Source organism: Ruditapes philippinarum, unplaced genomic scaffold, assembly GCF_026571515.1.
Source record: "Ruditapes philippinarum isolate M1 unplaced genomic scaffold, ASM2657151v2 ctg1063_1_1_1_1, whole genome shotgun sequence".
In the NCBI taxonomy this organism is placed as follows: Eukaryota; Metazoa; Mollusca; class Bivalvia; order Venerida; family Veneridae; genus Ruditapes; species Ruditapes philippinarum.
Window position 1 is genome coordinate 76,185 of NW_026858757.1, and position 21,124 is coordinate 97,308.

The following is a 21,124-nucleotide window of genomic DNA, read 5'->3' on the forward strand; positions in this document are numbered from 1 at the left end:
ATCGTGTGATGGTCGTACGACTAGTTGTACGTGATCGCATGACAGGTCACGGGTAGTCGTAAATAATCCCACACAATCTTGAGACCATCGTACGTTTGCTTATGACCTGTCGTGCGATTGTCAATGATGACTGGTCTTACGATAGTTGCAGAAGTAAATTTATACGTGCAAAAATGGTTTTGGTCGCAGACAATCGCTGATGATCGTCAGTTTTACAAGTCGCCGGTGGTCGCAAGTAATCTTAAGCTCTAGTGTGACTGGGGTTTAAGGTTCATAGAGCTATCTCCTAAGCGACATGAGTCCTACTTCCTTGATGACAGAGCCGTCTCCAAGAACAACTATCCCATATTTTCTTTATTAACTGATGTTTTGATCTGATTTCAATCTTATTTCATTTCTAGACCTTATATCTACTTGAAACGTATTTAATTGTTTTTAATCTGAATCGCTGTTTAGTTTCATGATGAAACGGTCCATTTCAACGCTGAATTATAGGAATGTAGGGTTTACAAAATATATAAAATATGACAACACTTAACACATGCACTAGTTCGGAAGTAGCGATAGAGCGATTTACCAAATACCACCGAAACAGGTAGCTCTATCATTTACCAGGCGTGATTTTATTGCATTGTTTCTATACTCATCCTTCCGCCCACATTGAAAAATACGAAAGTGACTTATAAAACATTAAGCATAGGCCTACCATTTAAATTGATTTTTATTGCAATTTGTAGACATTTATTATCAGAAATTGATAATATCTATTTTCAAAAATAATTATGATGTTTTAATATATATTTGTAGATCTACACGTCATGTAAATGATAGTATAGGCGCTATATATAGGCGGGTGTCGATAATTGCAGGAGGTCGCCATTAAACCTTGCTCTAGTTCTTTTCGTTGGAAATATACTAGCAATTTAGGAAACATACAGGTACATATATGTTTAAATTTCTTAGACATGAAAGTATGTAGTTTGTCTGAGTGGCGTTAAGTTAACATCAAATAGATTTATAAATTTACATTCGTTGATGAGACGAATTCGGCTACGAAAGATTTTCTGTTGTAAAATAGTTATTCGTTAAAAAACAAGTGACGTCATTTCCTGTTTATATTGGAGACAAATCTGCTAAACCAATTAGCAAATAATTTCAGCTAAGATGTTGATGAAGCTACGTTGTCATTCAAATTCTACAGGTTTGGGTTTTCGGAAGATAATCTTAGATAACGTATATATCTGAAACACCACAAACTTAGCATATATATTTCACTTTCCCATTAAACTTTAAAAGCAAAGATCGCAACTTTTTCCGGCCCACTTTTGCATGTTTTGTGTACAGATCTTCCAAATCTCTTTAGGTTTGGTCTGTTTTCGAATTTGACATCTGCTTTGAACATATGATAACAATCCGTTATAAGTTGGAAACATAAAAACATCCAATTTACAGTGTTGACTGATTGGAGAACCTAGAACTAGATGGTTTCAATGAATTACGGACATTTCGGACCACGGACGTTTCGGACCAGACACTTCGGACCAGATTTTTTGGTCATTTCGGACCAGATTTTGGGACATATCGGACCATGAGATGGTCATTTCGGACCATGATATGGTCATTTCGGACCATGATGGGGACACTTCGGACCAGAACTTTTTTTCAACAGACCATTTATTCCTTTTTAATATATGATTATTTGTTATTTCAGGGTGTTTTGAAATTGATTTATATACATTTAGAGTAAATTTTTACCAAGTTAAATTGTGTTCTGGCAGGTAATAAAGAACAACGACATCCTTGTCAGTGCAGTTTTTCACACGTTTAAATTGCTGAATAGAACTCGTTTGTGTCACCTTTCACTCAATTAATGAAGTATGTATTGTAATTTTTACCTAATTTGACAACAAATATTTAAATTGATTGGTTTGATTGGAATGCGATTAAAGTACAGTTTAAATCAACAATAAACAACAAACAAATGGATTAATTATTTGTCAAAAATTTGATGTCCAGGCTGCAATATAACACAGTGTTAAAATTTATTTCATTTTCATAACTTATATAGCTTACAAACTGAAAAAAGTTATATTTTGTCATGTCTTTTTGTATATACTTTATAATAAATTGTTTGCAAACGTGTGTCACCAAAACATTGCTTGTATTGTTTTTGTTGTTGTTTTTTTCCTTAATTTTCTTCATTTATATTGCAAAATATATAAAATCTAAATCGGGATAGGTGTAGTATCGTTTCCATGGTGTCTAATATATACTAAAGCTACTCTTTAGTTTATTGATTAATTGATGGCTAATTTCATAAAATAATATTTAATCTGGTCCGAAATGTCCAAAACAATGGTCCGAAGTATATAATACATGATCCCAAATGTCCAAAACAATGGTCCGAAGTGTCTAACTCATGGTCCGAAATGTCCAACACATGGTCCGAAATGTCCAAAAATCTGGTCCGAAATGTCCCGAAATATGGTCCGAAGTGTCCCAAAATCTGGTCCGAAGTGTCTGGTCCGAAACGTCCATGGTCCGAAATGTCCTATTACCGTTTCAATCTAGGAAGTGGCTAGCCGTACGGGCCCGTACGTTCCTGAAAGTTGAAAAAAAATGTCAGACATTCGGTCTGACAAACCATGAAAATCTGTCGGACCGAAACAAAATCTGTCGGACCAAATAAAATTTGATCAAAATCAAAGAATAACTTGTGTTTGTATTTCTAAGACACATTTTGTTTTTAATTTTTTCGACGTAAAAATCGGCACTTTCCTTACCGCGCATTTTCATCTCCTCCCTATCATACACCAACGATTCACTGTCTTGCTTCTATTTTACATTAAATTTTGTCTCAGGTCTATTCTTTTTATCCTTTTACTGCTGTTCTGCCTGATCCTCTGACGTAGATTTTTTATTTTTCCAAGGTTTGGCACCTTTAGCGACGCCATTTTGTATACATGCGGCTTGGATAAAAGCCGGACAGTCGGACCGATCCGGAATAAAAACTCGTCTGACCTGATCAAAATTTATCGGACACGTCCGTCGGACCATCGTATTTCGGGAAGTCTGAGATGGAAGTCGAAAATGCATATGCTATTTTGTGTCTTTAAACAACGATTTTAATCAAATCTCCGCATTTGTCCTAGTGAGTTCACTTTAATAAAGATGTTCCGCAATTTTGTACAAAAAAAATGAATACAAGTAAGCGTTGTATAATCTATCTTAATAAAATTAAGTGTCAAAGTTCCATGTTATAATTAACGTCCTTAATTTTCATGCTTATGATTTTTATGAAAGATGAATTGTTAAATCTGTTAATTAAGCACATGGATTGAATTAATTATGATCGGAGGGGAATAAATAAACAAATAAAAAGAATATTAAAAAAAACGGTGAAAAGGAGAAATAGTTTAGTAATGCAAACTTTCCTTAATGATGGACGATGGACAAACTTCTATACCGTCGGTAATTGACGCAATTATCAGAGCCCAACAGCAATTATTTTCGGTGTTTTTTTTTTTTTTTCAATTTAAAAATTGAACTTAATGAAACAAAAAAGGATTATTATCAAAATTTTGTAAACTATTTCAATTGATGTTATTTAACTGCAACTAAACGCTATTTTTTCTCGTCGCCTTGAGATGACACTTCCTTCAATCTATGCTGGCTGTGTATGTTTAAACCCATTTTTGAAAATGGAAGCCCTGATAATTTTGCTGTGTATCCTAAACTTGAGTTCCAGTATACTCTGGAAGTCTGACTTTACATGGCATGTTTTGTATTGTTTCACATAAATCAGTATTTAATTTGTAAAGGTTTTTCTAAAAAAAGAAAATAAACAAACAAACAAAACAATAAGTTTTAATTTGTTTTTAAAAAAATGCAAAATGCTTTTTTGACAGATTTTACCCCTTAAGTTTTTCAGAATTTGCATTTTACCCCTCACTCTAAATTTTGAGGGGTAAAAACCCCTTGGCCAAAAAAATTATCTGGAGCTCTGCAATTAAAAGACTAATTGTTCCCCCCCTTTGGATTCCTGAGCGAAGGCATTAAAAACTGTAATTAACAAATGGGCAGCATAAATTGAATCCACCAGCAGGCAATTTTTAACTCCATTTAGTCCTTGAACATGGTAGAAATTACCGTTAAATAATGTCTCAGAACTGTTAAAGTACCAATAACTGTATAACATACCACTTATGTATATCAGTTTAATATGTTTGAAGCGAATGGGTATGTTCATACTGACCCTACTGACAGCCCTGTTGATTTATGTCATTTTCATTACACAAATTAAAAATATTATCATCTTGTTGCATATGGACAGGTTCATTTTATACTAGGTGTGACATCGAACTGTTGCTGTTTTCCGAAATGGGCATGCAGACAGTCTCTCCTCCAGTGTGTAAACTCACCACAGGCAAATAACTTCAGGTACCTCTTCTCTGAAATGCTGAAAAGGAACGAAATTTCTGTTTCTCGTAAGCTCCAGATGTTCCCGGTCCACCCCATGGTGACAATGTTTCGGCCAAACTTGGTGTACTTGATTGAGAATTGTTCCAAAACCAGTAGGAACATAATTTGAATTTTTTTACTTGTCTGTGTAACATCTCCTTTTATGTAAAGCTCTGTTCTCAGCCTTGCTAATTTTTTATTTGTCTTCACTGTCAGAAGCGATAGGATTACTCTCATACTGCTGGACAGTCTGCCAACCCCATTCTGACGTGTCTGCTATCCTTACCAATTTATTGCTTTCCTTTATCTTTTTGTCAACTTCTTTCAAAAGTTCATTGTCGTAATCAAACTTATCGTTTGAAATAGCCTAGGAAATTTGGGAACATATATTGGCAATTTCACTATTATTCCAGTAAACTGAATTTTGTTGTCCTTGTTCTTTCATGGCAGTTCCCTTTCTTTCAATTTTTTAACTTCATTAGCCACATTCAAATTATTTCCTCGAACGTCCCCTCTCAAAGAGTTCAAATCTCGTCTTTTTCTTTCAGTTGGTCAAGAATTTCTGAAAATGTCGAATTGTCTGTATCATTAGTCATAACAAATAGAAATAAATAAGATGAACATCCGACAAAGTGTTGCTAGTGTGACTACCCAACGCTGAATGACTTATCTCAATATTTACTTGTTATGTTCAAAAATGACCAGTTCTTAACTAATCAGAGGTAATTATTTTCCCTCTTATTCGGTACGCTTAAACGCTGGAAAATACATGTGATAAGTCTGCAGGATTTGGCAAATTTTTTACCAAACAACATGGTTAATTGTCCATACTTAACATAGCTAAATTCTATTCTTTGACTGATTGACTTTACAAAGCCTTAAAACTTTTTAAAAAAAAAGCTGTTTGTTCCCTTGCCCGTTCACCCGCAAAACTGTTTCCTCCCCTGACAGTACTCCCCCAAAATTTGAAATGTGCAGACATTTCTCCTCCAATTTTTTATTTTTTTAGTATTACAAGATCTAAAGGGAATGGGTTGAAACTTCACAGACTTATTTGAGAGCATATTATGAGGTCAAAACATGAACTTTGACAGAATTATGGCGTTTTTTAAACTTAGAAAATTCAACTTTATCCATGCAGGCTCTTATTTTACTATCAAGCACTGAGAATAGTCAATCACACTGTCCTTACAACAGCTCTTGTAATCAAAGTTTTCAAATTTTATCAACATTAATTTGGTATCTATTTTTGATGTGCTCAGTGTTGTGTTTATTTTTTTTTATTCAGGTTCAAAGTCATTATCAAGATGCATAGATTCATAAGTTTGTAATTAAAGTGGGGAATCTCAAAGATGGAGCGATTGGACCGTTTAGACAGAGAAACAATATCAAGTGCTGTTACTATTAAGACAGACACTGGTAGTAAGGTTCTACCTGGAGACAAACGAGGCCTTCCATATGAAATTTGGGCAATTATTCTTTCATATCTTTCAGCTGAAGAATTATGCAGGTAATTTTATTATATTTATTATGTTAATATATTGATGCAATAAGTGTTATAGAAATGCAGTATCTACTTGTTATAAAAATACAAATTTATTTATTTGTTAAGTAAATTCATATTGTTTGTGTTTTCATTTATTCTTAATGCCATTGCTATTGTTTGGAATTGTGGTTTTCAATTGTTTTTGTGTATTTTTTATTCCAGGAGTGCAATAGTATGCAAGACATGGCATGATGTGGTATTGAGTCTTGACAGTACCAAATGGAAAGATTTGTACATGAGAAGCACAAGTTGGCGGCACCCATACTGGCCTCTTAACCTCAGTTCTAATCCACACTCCTGGAGACAGGCATATAAAGAACAGTATATATCCTCCATGTTCTGGACACAAATTGACCGTGGTTCAGCATCAGTAACATGCATGTCTGTTTTCAAACGTACAAAACTTCGTAAAACCATCACTGTAGGCGTGGGTAAAGAATACGAGACTCTGAAAGGTGCTTTAGCAGTGGCCAATGATTTTGATAGAATAGAAGTATATCCAGGCATTTATGATGAACAGTTTGAGATGTCCTCAAAGATACCGTTTGAGTTGGTAGGTCGTGGAGAACTAGGAAGTGTGATTCTAGTTGTGTGTATTGAACAGACTGCAATTACTGGGAGAATTAGTAACCTGGTATTTAGAGCACCTTGGTTCACTAATTTTATTCTAAAGGTAAGCAAAAAAAAGGAAAAAGAATTTTGCCTCATCTTAAATAAAAGAAATTTAAAGATAATTAAGCAAAATTTATTTTACTCATGCAATGTACTCCTAATGCCGGCTGATTTTTCTCTGCAGTGTTAATTGGTATTTTGACAAAATTAAGACATTTCAAAAATAAAAACTGATTTATGCCATTATACATTAAAATTGTAGAAATTTATGTTTCGTACAGTGTCAATAGTTGTTATTGTTGTTCATTGCCAGATTTGTTTTCTCATTTTATTTTTCAGGTCAGGTCAGGTTATTTGCAGGTGGACAACTGTATAATGGAGGATGGCATGGTATATGTTCAAAACCCAGGTTCTGTCGCTATATCTTTCTGTACATTTAGACATGCCACTGTTATACTGCAGCATGTTAACGCAAGTATTATTCAAAACTGTGAGTTCTCTCAGACAGATTCAGCGGCTATCACTGTCGAGGGTTATCCCAAGGAAGATAAAAACTGGACATTCAGGTTGTTAAATAACAAAATTATGTCAACATGCACATTACAGAAAAAACCTGAGAGACGAAAAAGTGCCGATGTTTTGATTCCCAAGTCAGCCTATTCTTTATCTACAGCAACTATACACAAAAAGCCGGGTCCAAAATTCAACGGCATCAATAGGCAAATGTCTAGTGATACCGAAGCTATAAGACGAAGATTCTCTCAGGATATCGGTTCCCATGATATTGAAGGTCATTCTTGTAACATGTCAGTTCGGTCAGGAGGAACGGCCCTTGAAGGGGCGGTAGGTGGCGCTGATATTCAAGTGTTCAGAAGGCATCAGGGTAATAACATTCCATCAGGGTCTTACCATTCCAATATTACCCATAATTCTAGAGAATATCACAGGGTATCTGATAATGAAGGTGACATTGATGAGCTTATTCAATCAGGTACTGGAGCACATGCACCCCATAGCACAACTTACACAAAAAACACATTTCCAGCATCAAAACACGATGCGAACAATGATAAAAATGCCAATTATTTAGAGCACCATAGAGAAAAATTTAAGCGCATTGAAAACTTTGTCTCAGATTGTGCTAAATATAGTAACCCTGGAACATCAGGGGAGAGCACTATAGGTGAAGAGGATGATCATGACATTTCAAGGTCACACATAGGTGAAAGGTCCAATGTTGCAGAGGACAATAGTATTTTGAAACAGTTTTTAAGCACTGAGCACCAAAATAAAACTTTAAGAGACAATTCTGATTCCGATAGTGATCCTGATGATGAAAATAACAAGGTTAAGATTCCTGCACTTGATTTGCACTCATTGACCTCTAGACACACTACAGATCGTCATGGTGATGGGTCACAAGGTGTAGGTGCTCACCGGGAGCGTAGTTTATCAAGCTCAGAGGTTTCTTTGCACACAGCAAGCAGTAATGATGTGTCAGAGGAGGATGGTGGAGGTTTTAATTCTTCTGGTTGGTTAAAATACTTTCTGTTGTTTGGTTTTTATTGTTGTACATGTATATGCTCTCAAATTTATGAAGTGATGAAAATTTATAGATTATTAATGCATATCAATTAGAAAATTTGTTGAATTTTTATCCACACTACTTTGGGCAGGAGAAAAGTGTATTTATTTTAAGACATAGTAATTAAACCACCATTAAAAAATTCACAAGAAGTGTGACAAGACCAAAATACTGTTTGATATATTTTGATTTTTAAACTGCTCATTTTTTTCAAATTTCAAAATGGATCAGGGTTGTAACATAAATTCATGGTAATGATGGTTCAACTTGTTCTTCAGCTCATTTATTTATAGTTGTATTCGATTAATTATAATTGAGTTTTGTTGAATTAAAGGGTTAGTTGAACAAATATGTTTGGTTAAATTGAAAATACTTGTTCAATGTTGGTATTTTGAATCAATAGATCAACTAAATCAAATAAAGCTGCAAGCATTTGGGTTGAATTAATTAAAAAGACTTGCTAAAAAAAGTTTTTGGCTTGAATAAAGTTGTTGCATTTTGATAAAGCTGTAAGCTGATGGGTCAAATTAATTAAAGAAACTGATGAAATAAAGTTAACTTGAATAAAATACAAGGATTGAATATAGTTGTTTGGTTGAATAAAATAATTGGATAAAGATGTGGGATTTAGTTTTTGAATGTTTTATATTTAAGATGGAGCCAGTACTACATCATCATCTGATGATGAAAGTTTATTGTTGAGTGACAACGACAGTGAGTTCTCCTCTAGTGAAGAGTCGGTGATTATGTTAACGTACCCCGAACGTCACCAGCCACGCTCGTTGTCTGCTCAGAAAGAGTGTACTGATGTTGCTTCTATAAATAGCCAGAACCAGTCGGAACATATTGATATTATACAGGTATTTTTGCTTTATTTATTGGTCAAATAAAAATGTCGAAGAAAAAAAAAATTGATTCAGAAACTTTACAGGCACACCCTTTTGGGAGACAAAAAATGTTGGGTTTTTGGAAGGGGGTTTTGGTTTTTTTGGAAAAATTTATACCCGGTTTTTAAAAAGGGCATTTCTTAAAGAGGGCTGAAAATTTTTGTTAGAGGTTTCACTGTGTCTCTTGAAGTCAACCACCAACATTCCATTCTTTAATTTGTTTACGTAATTTTTGGCATGAAGAAAACAATAACCAAAACTTAACATTACTTGTTTTGAAGTTACTAGATAAACTTTTTCAGGAATATGGTGACAGTGTTTTTAAGATATAATTAGAAAATGTTTTGAAACATTCTTCTATTTCCAGGACAATGATATGGTAAAAGTATTGAATGAAGTTAGAGGCTGTCTTGTACATAAATGTCGTATAACACAAAGCAAAGGAGCTGTTATGGTCAGTCTACAGGCAAGCTATTGTTATGGGGAGTAAAAAACAGGTTTTCTGGCATACTTGTATTTAAACTCAAAAGGGATTGTCATTAAAATTTTGATTAATGAAAAAAACATGTTGGGGAGGCATATGTTTTATGCAAACCCCTGGTATGTTTTTATTGAAAATTATAGATATAAACAGTGTGTATGGCATATTTATCCAAAACTCTAGGAAGTTATCTTATAATTAAAGTTTTAGATAAAAATTGAAACAATGTCAATTATTGCGTATGTTGTATTTAGAGCTCAAAGAATATTATTTTAGTTGTAGATGGGTAAATAAAGAATATCAGAATACAGGTTTTAAGGCTTTTCAGGCTATGGTATTTTTAAAATTATTATGCCCCCATTTCGAAGAAAAGGGGGTATATTGCTTTGCACTTGTCGGTCCGTCGGTCCGTACACCAAATGGTTTCCGAGTGATAACTAAAGAACCCTTAGGCCTAGGAACTTCAAACTTGGTATGGTGATTGGTCATGACCAGTTGATGACCCCTATTGATTTTGGGGTCAAGGGGTCAAAGGTCAAGGTCACATTGACCTTGTAAGCAAAAACGGTTTCCGTTAATAACTAAAGAACCTTAAGGCCTAGGAACTTCAAACTTGGTATGGTGATTGGTCATGACCAGTAGATGACCCCTATTGATTTTGGGGTCAAGGGGTCAAAGGTCAAGGTCACATTGACCTTGTAAGCAAAAATGGTTTCCGATCAATAACTAAAGAACCTTAAGGCCTAGGAACTTCAAACTTGGTATGGTGATTGGTCATGATCAGAAGATGATCCCTATTGATTTTGGGGTCAAGGGGTCAAAGGTCAAGGTCACATTGACGTTGTAAGCAAAAACGGTTTCCGATCAATAACTAAAGAACTTTAAGGCCTAGGAACTTCAAACTTGGTATGGTGATTGGTCATGATCAGTAGATGACCCCTATTGATTTTGGGGTCAAGGGGTCAAAGGTCAAGGTCACATTGACCTCTTGGGTAAAAACAGTTTCTGATCAATAAAAAAAGAACCCTTAGGCCTAGGAACTTCAAACTTGGTATGGTGATTGGTCATGACCAGCAGATGACCCCTATTGATTTTGGGGTTAAGGGGTCAAAGGTCAAGGTCACATTGACCTTGTAGGTAAAAACGGTTTCCGATCAATAATGAAAGAACCCTTAGGCCTAGGGACTTCAAACTTGATATGGTGATTGGTCATGATCAGTAGATGACTCCTATTGATTTTGGGGTCAAGGGGTCAAAGGTCAAGGTCACATTGACCTCTTAGGTAAAAACGGTTTCCGATCAATAACTAAATAACCCTTAGGCCTAGGAACTTCAAACTTGGTATGGTGATTGGTCATGACCAGCAGATGACCCCTATTGATATTGGGGTTAAGGGGTCAAAGGGCAAGGTCACATTGACCTTGTAGGTAAAAATGCTTTCAAATCAATAACTTAAGAACGCTTCGGTCTAGGAACTTCAAACTTTGTATGATGATTGGTCGTGACCAGCAGATGACCCCTATTGAGTTTTGGGTCAAGGGGTCAAAGGTTAAGGTCATGACCAGTAGATACTTGATAACCCTTATTAATTGTTTGATCACTGGGTCAGAAGTCATGCATAATAACCTTAGCGCATGACTAATTGGCTGCTGATAGGGGGCATACATGTTTTACAAACATATCTTGTTTCTTAAAGCAGAGATCTTGTCTCGCACATTTAGTAGCTACTGAATTCTATGCAAAGGCTACACTTCTACTGTATTGAATTTTCAATCCTAGGAATGAAAACGTATTAAAGATGATAATATTATATTATATATATTACAGACAGTGGTACTGAAGAATGAGATTCATCATTGTAGGACGTCAGGTGTTTTTATGAGACTCGCTGCATCAGGTCTTGTTACAGGTATGCTTTTCTTACAAAATTAAACCTTGTCCTAAATGTATACATGTTTATTCATCCTACATTATCCAGGTTCTTTATTTTAAATTCAAGCACCGAGAACAGTCGATTATGCACACAATCCTACTGGCAGCTATTGTTAGAATATAAATATATTATTCCGGCAGGTGAAGAGATTATTTTATGTTTCAGGTAATGACATCCATTCTAACTGTGAGGCCGGTATAGATATACGTAAAAATGCTGATCCTATTGTACAGGTAAATATATTAGTCTTTACCCTACTGAATTTGTATAATGAATGGCCTGCTTTGAATTTTGAACTGTCCATTGTGACTTAGAGGGATTTCAGTGTTAAAATTGAGAACTTTACAAAATATAGAACTTTGGATGACTGTGTCAGCATGACTGTGGGGTGGGGGTAGGGTTAATTTGATTGTCCCTGCACATTGAGTGTTTTTGCTATTTGTTTGAAAATGCTGCTATTCTTTGCGGTTGTGAACTTGTTAGGGCCAGTGTTACAAAAAACATGTATGTTCTACAGCTATTCTATATTAAGTAACAGGCTGTTGTTTTGGGGAGAAATTAAAATCGGGTCATTTACTGTAGATCATTAACCTTCCCAAATGAAAATGATGCACTGTGTTGTTTTGTTAGAAATATTTTTAAAGGACTGGAAATACTTTTTCGAGATTTTTATACCATTTGATGTAAATTTATACCAAAAACTTGTGTGCAAAATTTCAAATCATTTGCTTGCTCTGTTTGTCCTGAATATAATGTTTGGAAAATGACATTAACATGTTGTTTTATAATACATATTTTAAACGGGTTTTAATTTACAGTGTAACAGAATACATCATGGAAAGAGATCAGGAGTTGTGGTTCTTGGAAGTGGGCGTGGTCAGATTAAACATAATGATATTTATCAGAACAAAGAAGCAGGCGTGTATATCTTGTACAGAGGCAATCCTACAGTGTGGTAAGTGATGCTTTACTTATATATTATACATGTATAACATCATCAATGTCAAATCAAATCTTTTATAATCCATTTCCAATAATCTATAGAATTTGGGTTTCTTTGTTAAAGATGGAGAGTGTACAGGTTAGTCAAAATAACATTTTGTCATAATTGTTTTCTGTCAAAAACTTGCATAACCCATAGAATTTTTTATAAAGATCAGGTTTTCAGACTTTTTACTGTATAATAAGTTAGAATAAGAATATGATAATATTTTAGTAACAACCAGATATACAGTGGAAGGGCTGCAGGTATAGCGGTCAACGAGTCCGGTAGAGGATATATACATGGTAAGTACATATCATTGCAATAAACTTTTACTTACTATGACCTAGTTTTGTTCTGGTGTTGTTAAAAAAATGTAAATAGTAACTGTCCAGTTGTAAAGGTTTTTAGAAGAAATTCTACCTGCATTTAATTACTAGTATATTTTTTTCTCAGGCATATATAGATGGCACTGACCTTTGATAAGTGATAAATAACTTGATATATTATGTGTTTTAGGTAATGTTATTACCGGGAACCAGTGGGGTGGTATTGATATTCGGCATGGAGGGGAACCAGTGATTTATCAAAATACTGTATGTAATGGTATATCAGATGGTATTGTGATTGGAGAAGGTGGGAGGGGAACCATAGAGCACAATATCATAACAGGTACCTGGCTTTACTTCTTTAATAGGATTTTTATAAACTCAAACCTTTAAATGACCTAGTATAAGTTGTTGACTAAATGCAAGTGAAAGGTGACTAAAGGTCCTTTTTTGGTTAGAACAGTGTACCTGTTTGGAATTTGACGTCATGTTTTCATGTAATTCAAAGTAAAATAAATTCCATGATCACTATACCTTTTAAGCTGCGGAAAATTAAAATTAAATATTAATTGAATAAATGTTGTTATAGGATGAGAAAATGTGCTGTCTTACTGGAACTCTAACCATTGACCTATAACATATACCATTTCTTAGCTCTACCAAATGACCTACAAGGTCACTTAGTTTCTTCCCTACAAGAAATAAGCTCATTTTCACTGTGATAATATCAAGATATAATTTCCAGATTCAATCTTTGATCCTTAAGATTTTGAGACATTAAGTGTTTTGATTAAAGCCTGTTTACGGACATAATAGTGAATTGATAATGATAATAAAGCAAAAAGTTAAAATTATTTCAGGGAACGCGGGCTGCGGGGTTTGGGTAATGGCGGCACATCACCCCCTTATACATAGCAATGAGATTCACAGTAATAGAGATACGGGTATTTGTTTGGTCAATAGAATGGTAAGTTTATTGTGACTTCTATTTGTTGTTTGGTTTTTACGCCATTTTTTTACACATTTTTGGTCATATCTTGCAGTGAGTCCACCTTACTGGCCTTACTTGAAAAGTAACAAGTAATTACCAATTGCTATGCAAGTGACTAACTACTAATGCAACATGATTTAATAAAAGGTGTGATACAAATGACCATTAGACTCAATGGTCGAGATCAATTGTCTCATATTTGAAAGTTTCCTTTACTTTTCATCCCGGTTTTGTTTAGTATTATTTTGGTCTCCATCAAAACAAGTCTGTTCCATTCTTTTATAATGAGTGTTTTTCCTCCCCGTTTTTAGTTTATACAGAATTTCAGTTTGATTGTGTAGGAAGCTCTAAGCTTATAGACACACTTTCAAAATCTGTTCCTAGAACCAACCAGTACTGAGTGACTGAGTGTAAAGTTTCTTGCCCAAGGTAACAACGGCTTGCCCCTGACAGGATTAGAACAAATGCAGATAGAGATCCTTAGATAACTAAATCAAACATGTTAACCACTCGGCCATGCCACCACACTTTTATGTTGGTGTCTTCTGAAGATATAAAGTATAATGATCTTAGAATATGTGCTTAAAAGCTGGAAAGTCACCATATGACCTAAACTGTGTTTGGTTTATACAGAATTTATTTTAGTTCGATTGTGTAGGAAGCTTTAAGCTTATAGAACACTTTCGAATCCATTTGTGGAACCAACCAGTACTGAGCAATGAGTGCAAAGTTTCTTGCTCAAGGAAACAACAACTTGCCCCTGATGGGGTTTGAACCCATATGGCTAGCAATCATTTGAATACTAGTCTGATGCTTTAACCATTCGGCCATGTTGCCACTGTGTTTGTAAAAAGTTAAACCCAACCAAAATACCCACTGAGTTTCAACAGGATTTTGGTTACAACCTTACTAAAATTGTTTCGAAATAATTTGTTCAGGATTCTAGTCACAAGAATGAGACAATGATGGTGGATTCAAAAGACACACCAAGTCATCACAGTCTAGATTTTCTAGCGGTTGCCTCAGAGGAGCAGGTTTCTCTACAACAGAGGTCAGTTACCATGGCAACCATAGAATACAACAAAGTCTTCCATAATGAAGGTAAATTCTCAAAGCAGCCACATTAATGTGATATATAGTAGTCCCTGCTATTTTTTTGCAGTCTTGTGAACACTTGTTATTGGAACATGTGCTTTTTTTGCATACATAGCATCATTTACAAACATGGCAGATTGACCTACATTTTAGATGTTTCATAAATCATAAGCTGAAACTTTATATCTATGTATACAAAAAATATATACATGTGTATATGGAAATGAGTCTTTTCTTTTACTATTAGAAGTAAAGGGAAAATCTAATTTTATCATGGCTAGGTAGGGATATATCTTAATTATTAGGGTGTATCTATATCATTATTTCTAGGTAAGGGTATATCAGTGCAATTTGGTGAAGCTGTGAAGATTGAGAACAATGTTGTACAAGGTAACAAGTCTGATGGTCTGTTTATTGAACAAGCATCCCCTGCTACAGTCAGGTGTAACACTATGATTTGTAATTCTGGCTCAGGCATCATTGTTGGCGGACCTGGAAAGGTATGAATTTTGTATTAAAATTCTTCTTTGATAACATGGCCTGTACAAGGTTGTCTTTCTTTGGTGTTTACAGTTTCATTTAATTTGGTTGAATTGCTATTAATCAGTTCATTTTAAGGCCAAAAGTTGTGTTACTTCTGTCTCAGATCTCCATACCTTTCTCTTAAGCTGCGAACCCTCAACTTTTTATCTGCATTTCTGATTTTTCAAAATCCTTTCTTTACAATATATATGTGAAATTATATAAAGAAATTGTTATATTAAGGGAAAAAAAAAGAAATACATACGTGCCCTCTATTTTTTGGTGGGGGGGGGGGCGGCTGTGTTCTGAGACCAGAAATAGATTTTTATTTATTTGGACCTTACCTGTTTCTTTATGGCATTTGTGCTATTTGTTTATCTAGGTTGATATTAATGGAAATGGTATCTACGACAACAAGGATCATGGGATATGGTGCCGCAGTGAGGTTGACATCATAGAAAATGACATCTTAGGAAACAATTGTAGTGCTATACATTTGATAAAATGCAGTAAGGCAAAAGTAAGTACAATGTACTGTCATAGCTTTCAAACTATCTGACATTATTGATAATTCTAAATGTGTAGATATCTTAAAATTGACATTTTTCTGATTTTTTTGCCATCAAGTTTAGTTGAATTAATAATATATTTCAAGAGATTGACTATACTGTTTAAATGTCAAATGATAACATTCCAGCCTTACTGGCGGAGGAAGACCTGGGGTGCCCGTCCATGCATTATTCCAGGCACAAGCAGGAACCTGAATATAACCACATACGTTTAATTACCTGACTTGATAGCCTCCTTGCGTTAAAGAATCCAAATTCCCTGGCGGTATTCGAACCTACAGTGGCTTGTGACAAGTGATTTAAAGTTGACAACTATTACCACTTAGCCACTGACACCCCTGAACAAAATGGTGTTTTCATTTCAAATTTATTCAAATCCAAAATCGTATTTTCGAGTAAAAAAATCCCCGTGGTAGACTGCATAAAAAGTGTAGTGAGGAAAAATTTTCTATGGTCAAGGAGACAGTGTCGTCATGATGGACGAAACGTCACATTGTAGTAAAATAAGTAATCAGATTCTGTCACCACCAGGATGTACCAATAAAGAGTAAGTTTATAATATAACCTCCAATTAGGTCTCAGTACTAATAGTTCAGGGTTTTCATTATTATCTGAGGCAACAGATGTGCCAACCAAAATAGCCGATTAGGCCAAAGGTCAAGGGGGGTATTTTATAATACAGGATGAAAATACAACTGATTTTAACAGCAATTCAACTGATGATATGGGTTGCCAATGTATTAATAATGAAAATGATGTTAGTTATATGGCAGCTTACTTGAAGTCACTTGTATGTGCTTTTACTTATTCTAATTTCTCTAGAATTATTTTATTGTTCATATTATAATATGAGAAATGTATACTGTTAGGCCAATGATTATACTGACACCTGTTTTACTTCTTATTGCATTCATAAATATCTGGGATGTTCATTTATTAGTAAAGCTGACAAGTCAGAAGTTCTAAACATATAAAATTTAAAGCTGCATGCCTCCAGATGAGCCAAAATATTTGAAGATAATCAAACTTGAGAAAAATGTAATGAGATTTTAAGAAAAGTAAAAAAAATGAAGATAAAAGTGATAATTTCCATGTTATTTGTGAAAAATGGTTGATTGTGCAGTATTTTTCGCCATAATTAGACATCTTGTTGGTAATCTACATGGGTTGTACCAGAAAGTGCCATTTGCAATGTATAAAATTATTTTCTTTTTTCATTTTACAATATTTTACTTTTTATTTTTAATACATTTTTAAAAAATTCATGAAAATTAGAAGGAACCTGCTTTAAGAGTATTGAAGCCTCCATGAGTGAGTAGTTAGAGTGATTGATTTCAAACAACTTACGCCTCTCCTCTGTTCAGCTGAAAATTCTGCATTTAAGAAGTATTTTATTGTTTCAGGCCCATGAGAAAAGATCAGGAGGACATGTCTCCACTTGGCACCACCAGGTGGCAGTTAGCTAACCCCACCCCTAGACCTCACATGACCACACCCCTTCAGGTATCGTACACGCCCAGTCAGCATGTAACAACTATTACAAGAGTCACTGTTCCAGCTGACAACTGTGAAAAGGGATCTAGATTTTGTGTAATTGTTTGATATCAAAGATATTTAGTTATGGAATGCAAAGTAGCTTGATCTAGTCTGAAAGAAACCATTGTGAAAGATTTAGGGTGTATTCAGCGAAAACCTGTGAATTCATCATGTGTTTAAGATGAAGTAAGATTTAGGCTCTGAACATAAATTTTTTGTAAGAAAATGCATATTTACACAGTTTCACCATCTCAAATGTTTTTACAGTTCATACAATGTCAAGACTGACTATGTATCTTTTATTTTTTTGGAGGGACTACTCTCTGTACTTCTACGCAAGAAATCATAATTTAAAAGGATATTGAACATAGTTAAATTATTTATTTATTTATTAAATTATTATTAAATTATTATATACTTCCACATAGTGATAATGATTTAATCATTGAAATGATATTGCATTTACATGTACAAGGTCATTCATATTTTTTCACATGTTTTATTGCATGTTGATCATATAGAATAGTTTCTATTTCAAATGTCTCCATAATAAAGAAATTCTACTTCATCAGTTACTACTGTAAAGAATTTCTACTTAAAATATCACATTTAAAAGAATATTTATTTCAAGTGATGCTGTTATAAAGAATATCTTCTTGGAATAACACTATTATAAAGAATATTTACTTCAAATGACACTATTGCAAGAGCACCTTCTTCACATGACACTATTGTATGAATATTGAATTCAAATGACACTGTTATAGATAATACTTTCTTCACATTACACTATTTAAAAGAATATTTACTTCAAATGACACTTCTATAAAGGATATCTACTTCAAATGACACTTTAATAAAGAATATCTACTTCAAATGACTCGATTATAAAGAATATCTACTTCAAATGTCACTATTGTAAAACATATCTTCTTTAAATGACACTTTTATAAAAATATCAACTTCAAATGAAAATACTGTAAAAAAATATCTTCTTTAAATGACACTATTATAAAATACATCTAATTCAAATGACACTGTTATAAATAATATCTTTTCAATGACATCTTAATAAAGAATATCTACTTTCAATGACACCATAATAAAGAATATCTTCTTCAAATTACATTATTTTAAAGAATATCTACTTCAGATGACACCATTATAAAGAATATCTACTTTAAATGAAACCATTATAAAGAATATCTACTTCCAATTAAATTATTTTAAAGAATATCTACTTTAAATGACACAAATATAAAGAATATCTACTTCAAATGACACTAGTATAAAGAATATTTACTTTAAATGACACTATTATAAAGAATATCTACTTTAAATGACAACATTATAAAGAATATCTACTTTAAATGACACCATTATAAAGAATACATCTACTTTAAATGACACCATTATAAAGAATATCTACTTCCAATTACATTATTTTAAAGAATATCTACTTCAAATGACACCAATATAAAGAGTATCTACTTCAAATGACACTATTATAAAGAATATTTACTTTAAATGGCACTATTATAAAGAATATCTACTTTAAATGACACCATTATAAAGAATATTTACATTAAATGACACTATTATAAAGAATATCTACTTTAAATGACAACATTGTAAAGAATATTTTCTTCAAATGACATTATTGTAAAAAACATCTACTTCAAATGACATTATTGTAATAAAAAAACCATCTACTTCAAATGACATTATTGAAAAAAAAAAACAACAACATCTACTTCAAATGACATTATTGTAAAAAAAACATCTACTTCAAATGACATTATCATATAAAAATATATTGTCTTCTGTGAAGACCATTGCCTTTCTTTATAAACATCCTTAAGTTAAAACTGCTGTTATTGGTAGGTATGAAAAACAGTTCATAGTTTCTTCAAATGACACTATTAAATAAATAAAAAAATATTTTTCAAATGTCACTATTATATAGAGGATATTTGTTTGTTTCAGTGTAAGATCGAAAAATATTTCACCGAGTGAACACCAGATGCAATATTTTCCACGAGTGGCGTAGCCACGAGTGAAAATATAATAGCTGGGGTTCACGAGTGAAATATTATTTGATCTTACATGTAAAACAAACAAATTTTCTGTTTATTTCATGATTTCATTGCAAAACATGTAATAAAACATGTAATAAAAAGAAATATCTATTTCAAATGACTCTTGTATAAAGAATATCTATTTCTAATGTCACATTTGCAAGGAGTATTAACTTCAGATGTGACAAAGAATGTATTGTGAACAGATGTCTTGTATTTTTTTTTCAGAAGAAGGTTAACTTCAAATTTCAAATGCATTTAGTTTGATTGATGCTGAGTGTTCAAAGATTACTTACAATCAATGGTGATGATATGCTATAAATGGCATCACTACTAGAATATATTACTTTGTCTATCATTAATCTATGATTACTGTTTGATTTCTTTACTTTGTCTACCATTACTCTTTTATGATACTTTTTATTTTAGTTGACACAACCCATGCTTTGAATGTTGCTGCTTTTCAGAAGTAATATTTCCTCAGGCTGTATGTTGTTAAATATTTTTAAATGACACTTCTTTAATGATAATTTACTGTAAATGATATTGTTGTGTGTAACTTCCATCTATAAATGTCACTGCAGTGAAGATAAGGACATGTAAATGTCATTTCTCTGTTGAATAACTGTAAATAAATGTCATTGCTGTAGAAATAAGTACCTGTAAATGTCATTTCTTTGTTGAATTACTATAAATAAATGTCACTGCTGTAAAGATAAGTACCTGTAAATGTCATTTCTTTGAAATTACTATAAATAAATGTCACTGCTGTAAAGATAAGTACCTGTAAATGTCATTTCTTTGAAATTACTATAAATAAATGTCACTGCTGTAAAGATAAGGACCTGTAAATGTCATTTCTATATTAAAATTACCATCTCTAAATGTCACTATTGTAAAGACAAGTATGTGGTTATGTCATTGTGACATTCAGTTACCATATGCTATGTATATGTTAATGTCATTACTTCTTTAAATATCACTGCTGTGAAGACAAATATCTGTTTATGCCTTTATGACATTCAATTACTATATGATATGTATTGTGTTAATGTCACTACTTCTTTAAATATCATTGCTGTAAAGATAAATATCTGTAAATGTCATTTCTACATTAAAATTACCATCTTGAAATGTCACTTCTGTAAAGACTAGTATCTGTTTATATCATATAGTTTATATAGACATTCTATTACCATATATGTATATGTTAATGTCATACTTCTTTGAATGTCACTGCTGTGTAGAAAATTATTTGTTAGTGTTGTTGCTACATTCAAATTACAATCTCTATGTGTTTTATCTTCTGTGAAGATCATTGCTTGTAAGAATTAACATCTTTTAATTAAAAAATAGGGCCACTGCTATTATAGCTAGGTAGGAAATTCTTCAAACAAGAATGCAATAGCATATACAGCTGAAAGATTATTTTGTTAGTGCAAACTGTATGTCAGTTTTAAGTTTTATTAACCATCCCATATTTTTATTGAATATTAATTGTCGAGTAATTCATGTGA

The 21,124-nt window shown here is 33.2% G+C and overlaps 1 protein-coding gene across 1 annotated transcript; it reads left to right on the forward strand.

Moving 5' to 3' along the window:
- The first annotated feature begins 1,024 nt into the window (after positions 1-1,024).
- LOC132754141 (F-box only protein 10-like) lies at positions 1,025-18,579 on the forward strand. Its single transcript, XM_060744736.1, has 17 exons — positions 1,025-1,201; positions 5,750-5,971; positions 6,170-6,680; positions 6,959-8,150; positions 8,859-9,064; positions 9,459-9,557; positions 11,400-11,481; positions 11,671-11,738; positions 12,324-12,460; positions 12,722-12,792; positions 13,007-13,159; positions 13,677-13,783; positions 14,746-14,908; positions 15,233-15,402; positions 15,807-15,948; positions 16,432-16,540; positions 17,397-18,579. Exons 2-17 carry the CDS (start codon positions 5,814-5,816, stop codon positions 17,593-17,595), a joined length of 3,567 nt encoding a protein of 1,188 aa, XP_060600719.1. The 5' UTR covers positions 1,025-1,201; positions 5,750-5,813; the 3' UTR covers positions 17,596-18,579.
- Positions 18,580-21,124: the final 2,545 nt, after the last annotated feature.